Consider the following 17,435-nt stretch of genomic DNA (forward strand, 5'->3'; position numbering starts at 1 on the left):
GATGGGTTGCAATGTGAGGGAAACTGTATGTGAAAAAAAGGTTAAACATTTCACCAGCACTTCAAAGTAGCCGTGTGAGGATGGATAATCACTAAAAAGACATGAAGGAACCTAGCCACAGATCACCCACATTACATATAGTTTGACCTTAGTCTTTCAGAATAGCCTGTCAATTATACACAAATATAAAGGTGTGTGCCAGCTGGTTTCCTTTTGTATATACTTGGGATAGCTCAGTTGGTAGAGCATGAGACTCTTAATCTCAGAGTCATGGGTCTGACCCAACGTTGGACAGGTTTCCTGCATTGCAAGGGACTAGATGACCCTTGTGGTCCCTTTCCAACTCTATGATTCTATGAAACACAAGCAAAACATTTTTATCTGGCTATCTATTGTAGAAACCTTGGCATTTCTTCCCAAGGTTTCCAGTAGAAGAGCTTTTTTTTTTTTAAAGGATAAAAGTCTGTCTGTCTGCCTCTGACAATTTTACTCTGCTCTAGACAGTAGGGGGCAGCATAATAACTGGGCAAGCAATTTGATGAAACAACAGCAACTAGTGGATTCAGTGTCTGCCACATCAGCTGACTCATCCCAAGCTTAAATGTTATCACAACACAGAAAAATAAGCTTATTTTAAACAAGAAGTTTATTTAAACAACAAGACGCTTTACTTGAAGGGAAAACTATCCAAGATCAAATTTTTGTTTAGAGTAATTTACCCCTACTTAAAGACAGATTGCTCTACATGTAACAGCTACGTACAAAAAAGTTATAAAATCGTCCTTGGTTGTACAACGATAAAAGAAAAACATTGAAATTATCCAATCAAATAAGGTATGCAAGGTTTTTGTTTTTCAACAATGAGAGCAAAATAACTTACTGGAATATAAAGATAAAAGTTAGAGGAGCATGCCATGGAGGAATGGGGCATTTTCACAGACCAGTTTGTTTTTACCACCCCATCTCCATATGATGTTGATCAAAACATACCATTGGCCATTTAGTTAAAAAAAATATGCATGTCTGTGCACATACACCAGTTACGTTATGTACAATAGAAGGAATAGGAAAAGAAATCAAAGAGAGAAAGCTATACTGCAGTAGTCAAGATGTGGCTGAACCAAGTCTCGTTTTTCTAATTGTGAATGTGTTGTCTGTGGGAAAGGGAGTTTGGTTCTCTTTTAGTAGACTCCTCCTGTCTGCTGCTGGAACACATCAATTGTATCTTCGTCCTCCATTTCCAACTGCATTGAAAAGATTTAAAATTCAATTCAAAATACAACAAATGACACAATTAAAACATTTTTATTTGCATTTCTCATGCTCTAAGGAGAACTACAAGCAAATACAAGAGCCTAAAGATTGCACTGTGGTTGTAACACTAAGTCCACTAACGTACCTAAACTAGAAAACAAGGTTGCATTACAGAACGAGCGAACTGAATTCTGTTGTTACTGCCAGACTCAATGGATTGGATCAACAGAAGTACAAATGGCACAGAGCTTGTGCAACGGGGGTTTTCTGGTTTATCTTTCCCAGTGGAGTCCCAGGTGTCTCTCAAAAGCCACTCCATGAGGAGCAGAGGCCCCTGCAGAAGGGCATAATATGGGCATGCGGGGGGAAGGGGAGAGCGCTACTGCAGGATGGGAAGACTGACAGAATTCAGGAAAGGCAATCTTGTCTGCATGCAAGTGTCTCCTTTCCACTTGTGCAAGACACTTTTGAATCAAAGCCAACAAAGATTAATAATCCAGAGTTAATTATAGTAAACCTAAGTGCATTTTCTGTAATTAAAGCAGAAGAATTGTACTACTGACTTGTCAGGATGGTGAATCCATAACAACAATAATTTATTACTGTTCAGGGATCAGATTAAAACTCCCTACACCTGCAATGCAGGCTAAAGTAATAGGATGGCACAGGGAGAATTGGGTAAAATTCAAATTGTACTTTTAGGTTGTCGCAAACTGCATTCAGGACCCAATTATCAAGAACTAGGGACATAAAATCTAAAAAAAAATTAAATTGTTGCATTTGGCAATTAACTGAATAAGTGTTCTACATACAGCAGTGTTAGTTGCAAATCAGCATGACCTACCTATTAACATGGATAAGATTTAGTATTAAACTATTTTGTAGCTGATATTTGTATTCTTATTTTCTGTTTTCATTCTAGCAGAAACTTTAGCAGCTTTTTTCTTACCTGTGCAGGTGTATCTGTTTCATTGATTGGCTGCCCATCAAACCGGAATCTGATTTGCCTCATTGACAAACCCTACATAAATGCAAATTTTAAAAAGGAAGAATCTAAATTACTTATCAGCTGAGCCAAACAGCTACCACAAGCCATCATACTTATTTTACCAATCTTTGCATTTACGAAAAGTATACCAAAATACACATTATCGAGCGGTAAATTAAGTGTTTCTTGTGTAATAAAGGTGATCAGCAGTGCCCCTACTGGTAGCATGTAGGAGATGCTAGATAAATTTTCAAGTCCAAAAGCAGTGATTTGAGATCACAATTGGGAGTAAACTTGAATGAGACTTTAGGGTGGCAAGTCTCAGAAGGACTGACATTTCAGAAGGGTAGCAGGATTCACTTAATGTACCCCATTAGTGGAAGCCCTGTGCGAGGACTTCCTCTTGTACGACAGGTCTCTCCCTTCCCACCCCTCAAAATTGGTGGCTGGTGGTAGAACCCCACAAACAGCAATGGGGGGCGGGAAGAGAGAAGCGACAGTTCCATCTGGCAAGCTGCAATGCTTCTGCAGTCAGAATATTTATAATAATGCTACACTGAATTTCACCCACAGCCAAAGCAGAGTATCTTTCTAGGTTTATTGCACTGCACTGCAAACATCTAACAAAACCATTGTTTCTGCACTTATGAGTTCTGCAAGACACAACAAAAGCATTTCAGAGTAAGAGATGTCAAGGCTGTATATTAAGTTTAAAATTCTCTTTTTTCCACTTAAGTGCAGTTCCTCTCTCATTTTTTTGGTTATACCATCATTTTGGCCACTAGGAAGCTTCAATTACCAAAACAGAAGCCAATGTTTGCTCCCATAATGTTACATGGGCTAGACATCTTGAAAAGTTATAGAACTGATCCTATTAGGCTATGCATACTAAATATGCCTAATTATTATTTGGGTATGTTTCTGAAACAATGTGAAGATGAGAGAGAACCTTCGGTACGAGTGTTGCTACCTTGAATGAGTGTGCATTGGTCCTTACTTCCAGCTAGTCCAGAAGTAAATAAACTATCATGACTAAGCCCATATACTGTAAATCCAAACTGCTTTGCCCTATTTAACCCATTGCTTTGCTGCATACTTTTAGGGCTGCCACTTAACTACATGAACTGATGCATTCTACCACATGTAACATACTGTACTTTAGCCCAATTGTTACTTTCAGCACCAAAAGCCAAAGCTACATTTCTTGTGTGCTCATTTTATAACTTATCATGCTTCATTATTATTATTTTACTGTTTTAATTAAACTGCTTAGAGGTTTTCTCTAAACTATGCCAGATTTTTTTTAACCAAACACACACAAAACCCTCTCACATCCACAATTTTCTCCAGTCAAATTTGCAGTAATCAGGTGTGTGCCCACCTTTCAAAATGGCAGCAGTGAGGCCCACAAGACTTCCACATTTGGACTGTGTAGCCTTTGTGATCAAGCAATGTTTACTTGCACTTGAAATCATACATGACATCAGGCACGGTGCAGGTAAAGGGTCAGGGCTAGCAAGACATCATGCCTTTGCTCTTATGGTTTAATATCAAAATGCATAGGCAAAAGCAGGTCACAGGACATCACTGTGACATCAGGTGATTGATAGGTGGTCAGCCCTGTCAAACCTAGCCCACGGGGTCAACAAGCATCCAGCTCCGACTCCTGCAACACGGGAAGGAATCTTGCGTCTGACATACACTATGGGTCGGGAACAGTCTTCAGCTCTGGAATTCATCCTTGTTGTGCAGTGCTTCCATAACATTGGGAAAGCCCAGCAAAGCACAAAGTGGTCCCATCTCTCCTTCCAAGCTTGGATATAGGGACAGAAAAGAGATTGTCTCACTGTGCATCAGAGGTGTTGGGGATAGTTATGCTTGCCATAGCAAGAACTTGTGGACCTCTGCTGTGTACCATTCATAATTATGTACCTGCTTGATCCAATGCATCTTACCATTTTCCTAAGTTTTTATCCTTTGTCCTCATGAAATGCTACACCTTAGTCTCATCATTTATTTGCATATTTTGTATAATACTTTCAGTGTTTAGTGATGCTTGGATATACAGTGGTACCTCGGGTTAAGAACTTAATTTGTTCTGGAGGTCTGTTCTTAACCTGAAACTGTTTTTAACCTGAAGCACCACTTTAGCTAATGGGGCCTCCCGCTGCCACTGCACCGCTGCTGCACAATTTCTGTTCTCATCCTGAAGCAAAGTTCTTAACCCAAGGTAATATTTCTGGATTAGTGGAGTCTGTAACCTGAAGCTTATGTAACCCAAGGTACCACTGTAGAATATCTTTAGCAAACATTATGTTGGAAGACTGCCATGTTCTTGCTCCTCAACAATTACATGAAAGTCTACTAAAATGCAGTTGAACGCTCCACTGAAGTATTCTCAGAATGACCAACAGTTTCTTTCATCCAAAAACTATCCCTCATCCTCAGCTTAAGCCACAAGCTTCTGCAAAAGATAGAGCTAGCTTTGGAAGTAGAAGGCTCTTCATCCACTCTATGGTAAAGCCACAACACAATTTATGAGAAGACTGTCAGAAGGACCTGCAGTGTAAGCACTCAGTCTAGCACAAACCTTAGGGTGAAATCTGTTCACAGTCCTTCAGTGAAAACTTAACAGGATAACTATAGTTCACAACTTGCATCATATTTAAAGTTTGTGAATATAAGTGCTATGCCCTAACCATGTTAATAACAAGTGGTAGAGCAAGCTAACTTCAGAGACCAACTTCACCGTGGCATGTACAGAATCTCAAAATATTCAAATGCTTTGTGTTAATATTCTTACATTGCCTTATTACTATGAAAATTGTTCCCATTTTATTTACTAGGTTGTGGTAGTCTTAAGTTTTCTAAAGCTGCAATATGGAAGTATGCACCTTTTGAAGCTGAAGCAGATTTATTTCCAAGCCAGAAGAGTAGGAAAACAGACCGTAAGATGAAAACACTGCATAACTTCCCCCAAACTCAACTGCAAAAACAGGCGTCATAATACTACCTCAACCTGCTATAATAAAATTATTCCAAACAATACAAAAGCAAATACTATAAAAGTTAACTATCAGCACCAAAATGCCTAGACTTGCTTTCTTCTGTTTCGTTTTCTGTTTTTGCTTCGTTCACCAAGCTGGAAAACTCAAAAAGGAATGTAGCACTTATCTTCTAAATAGGTGGGAGCTATGGAGAAAGCTGAACTGAGAATGAACCTTTTCCTTGAGAGTACAGTGGTACCTTGGGTTACATACGCTTCAGGTTACAGAATCCACTAATCCAGAAATATTACCTTGGGTTAAGAACTTTGCTTCAGGATGAGAATAGAAATAGTACTGTGGCGGTGCGGCAGCAGCAGGAGGTCCCATTAGCTAAAGTGGTGCTTCAGGTTAAGAACAGTTTCAGGTTAAGAACAGACCTCCAGAACGAATTAAGTTCTTAATCCGAGATACCTCTGTACTGAAGATCATGAAAGGATGCACTTTCATTACATGTACAATTGTACATGTTTATTACAGGGTTAATAGGCATGAAGGTGCCTCAAAATGTTTCTTTGAGTATTCATACAGTCTTCTCACCTGTCGTTCACAATAGGCTTTCATTAGTTTGCTAAGTGGTGTATGCCTTTTAATCTTAAACTGCACCACAGATCCATCTTGCCCTGCAACCTTCAGATTAATGTGGTCATTATTTTCAGTCTTCACACCTTCCTGTAAGGGGAAAAAAGCATAATGATTTTAAAGTTATTCCATCTAGTAATGAATCCTCAAGTTCAATACACATTATCACAACCAGAGTTATCAAAGACTAGCCACTACAGCTCTGTTTCAGAAATATCATTCATTAGTAAGTGGTTTTAGTGGGCTGTTGCCAACTAACAAATGGTGCATAGTAGACAGGTCAATTAGATCACTGCAACTTTTTCTATGCTTTGTGTTCTGAACTAAACATAGATTTCATTTGATTTATCTACTGTACAAGATTCACAACAATACATGGCAATACTAAAACTAACAAACCTCATTAAGTTTGCAATTCTACACAAACTTACCTGGAAGTAAGCACAAGTGAGCTCAATGGGGCTTACCTACTCAGACATTTCATTTTAAATCACCCAATAAAACTGACCAGCACCATATAATGATGAATTTAAGAGCCAAAGTGCTCTTGACTTACTATATGGGGAAAGAGTTTTAAAGGTTAAGGCAGCAGCATGCAGCTGTAAAGAGCACAATAGTTAATTTTATCCTTCTTAGGAAAGCTACAGCTATTCTTGGAGCTTTAGCTACAGACCTGACAATTACCAACACCTCTCTTGCTTTATTTAAACTAAAGGCAAGCATTAAGTTATTGTTCTAGTGTATTTATGTACACAACTCTGAAGCACAGCCTCATAATGCATGCAATTATTGTTTTATTCTGTCCCTTTAGCATAATGAGAACAGAACTACTTCTCTTTTTCTTTCTTAAAATAACTCCACCACTGCAAAAAAAAAGAAAAAAGACATTTTCTTAGCTAAGTTTTGGATCTGGGTTTAGGGTTCAAATCTCCTCTGCCATAAAGTTCACAGGGTGTTATTGAGCTAGTTACTGCCTCAGCCTTGAACCATTTCAGTGGGTTGTTATGGGGATCAAATGGGGGGGGGCATGCAATCCACCTTAAATTACTCGGCAGAAACACTAGATATAAATATAATAAAGAAATAAGAGGAAAAGAAAAATAATGTATCTTAAAATGTGCTTATCTTCTCTCACTCAACAGGGTTAAAAAACAATTACCACCACCACCATGAAGACACCTTAAGAGATTTTTAGCTTTTATCTTAAGGAACTTAAGAAACAAAAAGTTACTTTGCAAGCATGCCCACCATTTTTTAAAAGTACATAGCACCTACTAGTCTGGGTCTGGGTAAGGTTCCTCCATACTATACTGTAAGCTATGCAGGTATGCTGGGGTGCCACTTAAAAGGGCATCGTTTGACCTTAGGAACATTCCCTATTTCTGATCGCTACGAGCTCAGAGCCTCATGGAACAACTCGTACCTTTGAAGAACCCATGACTATGACCATCCCATTAAGTTCACAGTACGCCCGACTCCGCACAACAGACGTTCCCTATGGCCTACCTCCGATGCGCCTAAGACACACGCACAAAAATACAAAAACCACAGGCGCCACACGGCCCTCACGCTGCAAGGCTTTGCAGAGAGCTCCTGGAAAGCGCAGCAGCGAAGCCCCACACCTCCGATCTCGCCCTTGCACACTCCCGCACACAAAAGCAAACTCCATCCAAAATGCACGCACGCACAGAACACCACCTTCTCGCCCCTTTTGTAAAAAAATAATAATAATAGTAACGTTCCTCTGTTCAACCGCCTTGAGCGGCGGGCGGGTTCCCGCGGAGTCCGCAAGAGGAACGGGGTTTTTCGCGCAGGCAACGTTTTGGCGCCTCCGAAGTCACATTTAAAACGAGGCGTACGTCGGAAAAGGAGGGAGGGAAGGAAGGAGGGAGGAAAAGGAAAAGCCAGGCCAGCTAGAGGCCAGTTACCTCCGCGGGAAGCAGGGAGAGAAAGAGGGGTTACCTGCCGCCCAGGGGCCACTCAGGGAGGACAGCAAGCAGCGTGCAGGGCGGCCGGGAAGGAAGCGACACAAAGAGGGGCCTTCCCATCGCCATCGCCACCCGCCTCGCCGGTCAATAAAGCTGCGGACGGCGCCCAGCACACGAGGGACTAGCGCCTCTTTCTTGCGAAGGGAGGGGGCCACAACATCAACAACAGAAACCCGAGAGGGAAGGGGCCGTTCCGCAGCCCTCCGCAGGGGCAAGGGAGGCTCGCCGCTGTAAGGAAAGCGAGCTCCTCGAGGGGGCACCCCCTTCCCTTCCTCCCCCTCCCCCTGGAAAGAAATCCGATTAAGGCGGAGAGGGGGAGGGGGTGGAAAATGGCGCGCGAGAACCGGCACGGCGGAGCCGACGCTGCGCCGCCTCCGTCCTCGCCGCCCGTGCCGGCTCCGTTGCCTCCGCTCCCCCCGCCTTCGCTCACCTTGGGCTTCTCGTCAGCCATGGCGAGTTCAGCGGGGGCCGGTCCGCTGCGAGCACCTCACGCGAGCAAGTGGGGGGACGGAAGGATGAAAAAAGGCGACCGCGACGGCCGAGACAGAAAGACTGGGGGAGGGGGCGAGTGAGCGCGCACGCACTGCCGCGGGGCCGCGCCTGAGCCTGCGAGAGCGCGCACGCACGGCCTCCCCCCTCCCCCTCCAGTCCGCTCGCCATTGGGCCTCGGCGGGGCGAGAGCGCGCAGCGCCGTTACATAACTCGGAAGAGAACGGCGGAGGGAGGAGGCAATGGCTGCGTGCGTGCGCGCACCCAGGGGGCGTCGTCCGCGCCCCTGCCCAACGTGCGCGCGCCCCGCTGGGCGCAGCGAGCATTGCTCTTGCTCGTGAAGAGGGTATTGTCTTTTCAAAATGGCCGCCGGGCCTTTGAGACTGCAGAGATCTCCAGCTAGCCAATTTGCACTTTCCATCAAGTTAGCATGGCTATGATTTACATGGTCCTGCTAAACAGCAAATCTCTCTGCCTTTTCAATTGTTCCTTTTCATTTGGTTAATGGGCTAGCCACGTTAATCCTTCTTCGATTTCTGTGTACAACCATTCTATCTCTGTTGCACCAGATACCACCCAAAGTAGGTCCCTACTTTCCCGGGTGTTAGCTGAAGTTTTCTTGTACCAACTCCGTAATTTCTCTTTGTATCCCACTAAATAAATTGTAATTCATGCATATGTTAAACTGCTATTACACTGAAGTGTACCTATCTACTAATGAAAAACTACAAAATATCAGATTTCCTCATTACCTTACATGGAAACTTAACCTGTACACTTTACTAATATTCACTGATAATTTCTTTTCACTTTCCAAATTAACACACCTTGATCTCAAATGTCCAGAAAGAAAAGCACACTGGTTCTGGAATAAACCCATCACTGATGTTTTAAGAAAGGATATTTACATAATCCTCCATTATAACAGATAAATTGTGTTGCTATTTTCATAAACTTGCTTTAATCCCCTGAATATCCTAGTGGAACAGTGCTTTCCACTGTGTTCATTTATCAGGGGTCCCTTGATGAGAAGGGCAGATAAGTTTCCTTGAAAAAAACTTCACTACTGTTTATCTTCCCTGCATAGTGCAGTCACTGGGAAGTATTGAGTGAATTCTTGGTTCACCTGGGGCCCAGCAGACTTGCCGGTTTTCCACACTGTGTGCAAATAGAAATTAGAAGACAATTGATGCGTGTGATAGAGAATAGGCATAAATGCACAAAAAACAACTGGTCAACTATTGTATTTTTGGGCAGAGCAATGCTATAGCTTTGGTACACCAGAATACCACTAATGTTGTTGGTGTAACATAGTTCATATTTGGTCCCCACTCTGCGCTTCTAGGAACCGGTGGTTCCTAGAAGCTGTCAGCATATGACGATGGCCACACCCTAAAAAACAGCTTCCACTGACCAGCTAAACCAGATGAGGGTAGCCAGTGGGTCTCAGCCCTCTGTTAGGGAGTTTCCTATGCATGCAAAGACAGCCTCCAGTGGACTGAGCGGACGAGACCAATAATGGGACCAACAGTAAAAAAGGTGATTTCTGCATGTGCTGTAGAGGGATATGAGGGGCCAATGAGTCTTGTCAACCTGGGAAGGTAGCCCATCTAGGAGAAGGAAAACTCTGATGCTAAATCTCTGCTGCCTTGCCGGGATATCTTTGGGAGAAGAAAAGGTTAAGGAGTAAACCAAACACAAATCTGGAGTGGAGTCCCTAGAATGGTTGAAAAAGGCCTTGTATGCCTTCTGTCAACTCCTGCAGCCAAGCTGGTGCCAGACGTATTGCTCTGCTTTCCTTTAGACCACAGCAGTGAGGCTAAGAGGAGGGTCATGTCATCAGGGCAGTCTACAACCTCTATACACACTGTCCAAGCTTGTGCCCTGAGGAGGTCACTTCAGTGCTGCTAATGCAGCAGTTTGACTTCACCCTTGCAGGCGCACTTCATTTTCTCTCAGGACAGAAGTATGTCAACAAGAACAATTCTTGCTCAGCACGTAAGATGAAAAGCACAAGTCCTCCCAATCACAGAATGGACCACTGATGATGTCCATACTTGCAGCCTCCATGGTAGCACTGAGGACTTCCACCAATCATGTGTCAGCCCTATGGCAGTGCCTCCATGGAAGAAGCCAATCCATTCACAGCAACTAATTGACATTTCCATGACATATCCCCATTTCACTCTGCACACAACACACCTGGCACAATGACACCACAGCAGCATCAGTTGGATGAATTACTATGCACAAGTAGGAATAAATCAATAACTGGGAGTTCCAAGAGATCCTCACATACTGGTTTAAATCTTAATTCCACACAGGTTTCCATGGCACAATAGTTCAAGACTAACAGGGTGGGGGATAGAAGCCTTTTTGTAGGCATGGAAAGGAACTAGGAAAGCCCCAATCACACACAAGAGCAACTTCCATTAGCTCACTGAGAAGGGCATGGGGTTGAGAATTGAAACACGAGTTCAAGCCCCACTAAGTGGATCTGGAGTGAAAAGGTCCTCCTCACCTGCATGCCAGGCTAGCAACAGTCGTATGTATCAGAGTGAGAAAAGGAGAAAACTCGTGAGAGTCAAAACCTCTGCATATTCTTCACAGCAGGTCTGTACCTACTCAGCTACAACAGGAGACAACCTACATCGCCAATTTATCACCTTGCAGCTGTCAGAATGGAGAGATAGCTCAGGTTTCACATGTAAAGGTAAAGGTATCCCTGACTGTTGGGTCCAGTTGCAGACAATTCTGGGGTTGTGCGCTCATCTTACCCTATAGGCCAAGGGAGCCGGTGTTTGTCCACAGACATGTGGCCAGCATGACTAAGCTGCAGTGCATGGAAACGCCGTTTACCTTCCTGCCAGAGCGGTACCTATTTATCTACTTGCACTTGACATGCTTTTGAACTGCTAGGTGGGCAGGAGCTGGGACCGAACAACGGGAGCTCACCTCATCGCGGGGATTCGAACTGCCAACCTCCTGATCGGCAAGTGCTAGGACACCCCAGATTCAAACCCAGCATTCGAATCCACTGATATGGGACCCTGAAAATGGGGTGCCTTAGCCATGCAGCTATTTTGGCTCGTCTCTGTTAATGGCAACCTATACTGTTCTGTGTCAGGCTAGTTATCATTTCAGTAGGCCTCGTTGCTCTACCAGCTATCCCATACATACGGCATAGTAGCATCAGTCATCCCACTTGTGCCCTCTGAGAGGCCAGCCGGCTTACAATGCAGAATTATGAGTGAGCAGAGTGTCAGGGTGACTCACCAGAGCCTTTGCAGCAACAAGGTTCCAACAACCCCCAGCTGAAGTGAGATTAAAATAAGGAGAGGGGAGGGTATCCTAGCAACAAAGAAATAGCACAACACCTTAATTAAAGCTTGTATTGAATGGTATCTGGGATGGAGTGGGTTCTGAAAGTCAGAAGGGCACAGAGGGGCAGGAAGCTGCCAACCAGTCATCACAGCAAAGCTCCTCTGCCTTTGACAGCTGAATAAAATACAGCAAAGTAGCAAGTGTCAATCATGGTTCTGTTTCCTTACACAACTGTGGCACGGAGCTGGCAAAGGTATAGGAGCCTGTCTTCAACAAGTAGGTTTGGCAACGCAACCCTTCAGAAGTACAGCTGGAAGTCCTCTGACGATTGCTTACTAGTCACACTGAGCTGCTGTGGAGAGCGAAGGCGGAGAATGAAGAACAAGCAACTGCCATCACGTTGGTGCACAGAGTCCCTAGGCCTCGATGCATAATAAGTGTTTGTGAGGAGGTTTATAGAGGGAGAGGCACCACTTCAGCGCTGCTCCACTTGTATCAACCTTTCCCCCACTGTGGGGGAGTGGGGAATACAGTGATTGAGTAAATACTTACCTCTTCCCTGTAGGGAGTTGCGAACTTGATAAAAGCCTTGCTGGTTCAGAACAAAATTCCATCTAGTCCAGCATTTTTCACAGTGGTCAACCAGACCACAGCAAGACCCCGCTACTGTAGTTGTTCTCCAGCAAATATTATTCAGAAGAATAATGCCTCTGATAATGGTTTAATATAGCCATAATGACCAGTAGCACCTGGCAGCCTTGTCCTCTTTTAATGCCATCTACATTGTTGCTCATTGTCACATCTTGTGACAACAAATTCATTAGTGAATTAGTGAAGCAGTGCATGAAGAATTATTTATTTTTGTCTCTCCTCTATATTCCACCTTCCACCTCCACTGAATGGCTCTGGGTTCTAAACGTTTCAAAGAGGAAGGAAAACCTTTGTCCCCTTCTCCACATGTCTCTCTCATGTCCCCGTCCTTTTATTTTTTAAAATACCCAATGTCAGGCCTAGCAACAGCGGTCGCCATTGGCAGGTACTTACCAATGGTCCATGCCTACTGGAAGGCACATCAGCTGATTAGCCGTATTGTTTAGCCTGAGAGACAGGAGCCTAGCAACAGGGGTAGCTGGAGAGGCAGGTCCTCCAGCAAGTGGAACCACTGGGGCTCACCAGTTAAATCCTCCATGCTGTCTCTGGAACCCCAAGGAACATTGCTAAAATGATCCTACACACTTGGGAAATGCCCCAGAGGTACTGTGGTACCAGCAGCAGCCAGTAAGACTAAATTTTTCCCCTGCTGCATGCCAGGTTTAGTACCCACCTACCTCAAGGTAGCCATCTCTACCACCCAGGGAGACAGGGCTTATCTTCAACCACCTGTTTCCATGGCCCCTTTAACTGCTACCTCCTTGGCTTCCCAACTTGGTGGTCAGCCTTACTGCCATATCTTCCCCCATTTTAGTTGAAGGAATTGTTTTGGAACATTTCTCAATCCCATTTTGGTTTTACCACCCTGAATGATGTGTCATTCATGAGCTTTGCCAAATCGCCATGTCACCTCTCATCCTTAACTCAGTTTCATTTATGAGCATGTTAAAAAGCACCAATCTCACTATAAACCCTTTGTGGGGCTGGGACGCATATTACATCCTTCCATTGTTAGAAATCTACATTTATCCTTGTTCTCTGTTTTCTGTTCTCTTTAACTAGTTACCGATCCATAGGAATGTCATATTCCACAGTCTACATTTATTCAGGAGACTACAGTGAAAGTCTTCCTGCTTCTTTAAGGGGATTACATTCTGCCTCTCAGGGCAAAGCCTGCCCAAGGTGGTTTTACAAAAGTTAATTAGCTTCAAACAACAACAATTTTATTATTTATATGCCATCCATCTGACTGGGTTGCCATATAACACAATAATTTTCCTTTAAATACAAAGCAAGAACATTGTGCTTTCAAATAATTTACAGTACAATCCACATGTAATGCTTTTAGTCAAGGTCTTCCTATAAGCTTCTTTCTGTCTATCCACTTATGGTCCCTACTGCTGCCTTGTCTTATCAACCAAAGTTGTACTCGCACATTATAGCTTCCTTCACCTGCTGCCTTTGATGGTCCAATGTCTCCCTTTGTGCTTGCACTAATGATGAAAATATTTCGGAATCTGAGTAGCCTTCCCTTTCAAGCATGGCTCATTAGATTATCTGGACTTTCTGTTCTCCAAATCTTTTCAAGGACTCTCATCTGCAGGAGTATCCAGGCAACTGGAGGAGTAACCATGGAGGGGCTGTTCAGAGGAAAGGAAACAAGCCCACAGGAGCCAAGGTTCATATGTCACAACAAACTGGAATCTGGCTTGTTTAGGGTTTGTTTCCTCTCCTGCACAGCACAGTCAGGAGCGAGAGAAGAATTAAGTGTTCATGCACATTAAAACATACTTTATTTTAAATGATGAACATAAACATAAGAATATATGAAGAGCCTGTTGGATCAGGCCATTGCCCCATCTAGTCCAGCGTCCAGCATCCTGTTCTCAACAATGATGATCAGATGCATATGGGAAGCTCACAAGCATGACTTTGAGCACAACAGCACTCTCCCTTCCTGTGGTTTCCAGCAACTGGTATTCAGAGAGAGCAGTGGCTTCTGACAGTGGAGATAGAACATAGCCATCAAGGTTACAAGCCATGATAGCCTTATCCTCTGTGAATTTGTCCAATTCTGTTTCAAAGTCATCCACAGATTAATTAAGAGGATAAACTGGACCTTTCCCATTTGCTTGCTCTCCTTCAAACACAAAAGAGTAAAACAGACTATGGGTTGCATCCAGATAATTAGGTAGAACCCACAAAACACATTTAGAACACACTGTTCTCCCCAAAGAATCCTAGGAACTGTAGTTCACAGAGGTGCAATTCCCAGCACGCTTAACAAGCTTCAGTTCCCAGAATCCTTTGAGAAATCACAAACAACAGCATCTCCTGTGACAGAGATAATCTGCTGTCTTGTTCCCAGCGTATTGAAATCAGAGCTATACTACCTCTGAACATGGAGGTTCGATTTAACTGCTATGGTCTATTACAGCCTTTGATAGACGTGTCCTCCATAAATATGTCTAATCCTGTGAAACAGCAATCTGAAGTAAACCATTGGGTATTACCACATAATTCTGCACTATCTAAAGAGGTCTAGCTCTACCGTTAATCAGCTTCAGTGGTTGTCTCATAGTATTCTAAATATGGCTACATCACATAATTACTAAATCACGTTTATACCTGCTGTTCCTCACTACTTGGAGAGAGAGGAAAATAAAGTGAAAGAAGCTAAAAAGCACTACTGCTATGTTGTTCTGCAGAAGTATTTGGGAACTGAAATTAACTTTATCCACCCAGTTGTCAGCTATGAATGAAAGAGATCTGGAGAATATAATATTAGTTAATGCAAACTGCATGTTCAAGATTATTTTTCTCAGGTTAAATATTTATCCTGTGTTTATTTCATAGTTTAATGCTCTTTATAAAATGTACGTAATTCAGAGTTAATGAAAAAAAAATTAGAGTGTTTTAACCAGAATACGCATAAGCATGTTTTTTAAAAATTGTTATCTACTATGGAGAAATAGGAAAAGAGATAAACATAATTCACATATTTTCAAGTGCTAATGTAACCACGCCATGATCCTATTAAGTGGAGGTTGCCAGGGGTGGCCCAAGGTGTTGCGGCACCTGAGGTGAAATGCCCCACTGCTGCCCCTGTGATGAAGAAGCTCTTGTGAAGAAGCCCTTGTGGAGTCTCCCACACAGGGAAAGCTGGGGAGATCATTTATGGGTCCCTCCTCCTTCCCAGCAGCGGGGTTCTCCCTTTAGGAGAAAAGCCCCACCACTGCTGGGTGGTGGGGGAAAATCTCTTCCCCCCACCTAGTGACAAAGCAAAAAGTCTTCCCTCTAGAAAATTCAGCAGAAGGGGAGGCATTACACAGAGCTTTGCCACCAGTCTCTCTCTGCTCTACCCCTAGAAGCCAAGGAGGCTGGCAGCAAATGAGGTGCCACTCCGACAGGGAGCCAGCAGTAAATTGCACCAAGCTAGTTGGAGTTAACTCTTTATTAGCACAAACAGGATCTGTGCAGTGGTGTCAGGTCCAATAAGCACAACACTCATCTACAGCAGGTCTTGCCCCTATAAAGCATTTGCTGAGACTGAAGGTCCTGGCTCCCTACAGCTGCCTAAGTCCCCTCCTCTCCAGGGTTTTCCCAAAGCAATTTGAGACAGTACCTGTGTGAAGCTAACTTCTGCTCTGCCCTCTTCATGCCTCTTCTGGGCCTGGGAGACCAGAGGGGAGGGGAGCTTGTTGCAGCAGGAGGGGGAGATACCTGTGCCTCTTCACAAGCCAGACTCATCTCTGCCTCTTGGCTTCCCTCCTCTCCTGCTTTAGCTTTTGTGGCTGAGTCTGGACTGCTTTCTGCCACAGCCTCTTCCTGCTCACAAAAACTCTTGTTACCTCTTCAGCTTCCAGGATCTCCTCCTCCCAGCCTGCTCCCTCTGACCACTCATTGTCATCCCACCACCACTCCCCTGATGCTAAACCTGCTTTGCTTCCCTTGGGTGTTCCCCAGCTGGTTCCTCCAACCAAGAAATACGTCCAAACTTGTTCAGTGTCACATTTCCTCAGATAAGTGGTCTACAGAACTGCAGCCAAAGCACTATTCGAGTAGATATGTTAACTCAAATATCTCAGGTCCAAGGCCAACACATGTTCACGCAATCAGCTGGGAGAATATAAAAGAGTCTGGATCGCATTAGCTGTAGGCAATAATCCAACAGGCAATCCAAGGGTAAACAGTGAACCAGTGAAAACCAATTTTGTGATTGGGTTGTGAATTTACACCCCCACTGTGGGCCAGCTAAGACTTCTAACTCTTCTGTTACCAGAAGGGACAGAGACTTAAGCAGAAGAGGGGAGCTTAGCAGGCAAAACCCAGCAGCTTGGGGAACCTCACTGCGAGAGGCAGGGGCAAAACTAGGCTTTATTTCACCCGGGTCAAAGGCCCAGTTTCATACCCCCCCCCCATTTGTGCACACACATACACAGGCTGGGAGCCTCAATGGTGCTCCTCTGGAGGCTTCACCTGGAACAAACAAACAAACAAAACCGTAGCTAAGCCTCTTGAGTGAGGTTACTAGGGAACCAGGCAGAGGCCCTTCTTGGTATTCGTGTCCACCTTGTGGGATACCTTCCTGTCAGATGTAAAGAAAAAAAAAACTACTTGAGTTTTAGAAGTGTAGCAGGAACCCCCCACCCCAATCATTCAGTTTGTACAAACTTCACACACTCACACACTACATATGCCACACTTCTGTTATAAATTCATAGAAAAATCAACCATACATCGGATTTGCACTGTTCCATTTTTGTTTTACTCCATATGACAAGGACTATCAAAGGGGGGTGGCTTGGTTCTGGTCAGCCATAATCCCTTCACCATCCCAGCACATCCACAGGAGCCCTGCCCAGTTGCTATGTCAACCCTGATGGTCCTAGACAGAAGACCATCAAGATCACAAAGAACTTGCATATGGGAGTGGATTCAGCATGGACTGAAACAAAGGACAATGATCAGATCTTCCCTCTGGGGGCAGGAAACTGCCAACTCCCCTTTGTCTCCTGGAAGTGACTCATGGGTAGGGGGAAAGGAGGAACCAGCCAGGTGACAGGACACTCAGGTTACCACCACAACTCCTCCCTCAACCCCTCCTTTCTGTAA

General features: G+C 44.0%; 1 protein-coding gene and 1 long non-coding RNA gene across 2 annotated transcripts; one reads left to right on the forward strand and one right to left on the reverse strand.

The window, feature by feature from the left end:
* Positions 1 to 628: 628 nt before the first annotated feature.
* Positions 629 to 8,496, reverse strand: SUMO2 (small ubiquitin like modifier 2). The gene is made up of 4 exons (XM_082212278.1): positions 8,287 to 8,496; positions 5,827 to 5,958; positions 2,204 to 2,275; positions 629 to 1,244 (listed from the first exon to the last, which is right to left on the reverse strand). The coding sequence occupies exons 1-4, from the start codon at positions 8,305 to 8,307 to the stop codon at positions 1,182 to 1,184; spliced, it is 288 nt and encodes a 95-aa protein (XP_082068404.1). The 5' UTR covers positions 8,308 to 8,496; the 3' UTR covers positions 629 to 1,181.
* A 4,288-nt stretch (positions 8,497 to 12,784) lies between these two features.
* On the forward strand, positions 12,785 to 14,106 carry LOC309525733. Its single transcript, XR_014216517.1, has 2 exons — positions 12,785 to 13,003; positions 13,909 to 14,106. It is a non-coding gene; the product is annotated as an uncharacterized lncRNA (long non-coding RNA).
* The last annotated feature ends 3,329 nt before the right edge of the window (positions 14,107 to 17,435 follow it).

This window comes from Podarcis vaucheri (genome assembly GCF_965113315.1).
Source record: "Podarcis vaucheri genome assembly, chromosome: 2".
Taxonomy (NCBI): domain Eukaryota; kingdom Metazoa; phylum Chordata; class Lepidosauria; order Squamata; family Lacertidae; genus Podarcis; species Podarcis vaucheri.

What these genes read in the sequence shown, in the direction of transcription:
- SUMO2 (XM_082212278.1), bottom strand. Translation starts at nt 8,307, where the DNA reads ATGGCTGACGAGAAGCCCAAG. An exon ending in TGGCTGACGAGAAGCCCAAG is followed by an intron (nt 5,959 to 8,286) that starts GTGAGCGAAGGC and finishes TTCCCCTTACAG; the next exon opens with GAAGGTGTGAAGACTGAAAA. An exon ending in AAACAGATACACCTGCACAG is followed by an intron (nt 1,245 to 2,203) that starts GTAAGAAAAAAG and finishes TTTTCAATGCAG; the next exon opens with TTGGAAATGGAGGACGAAGA.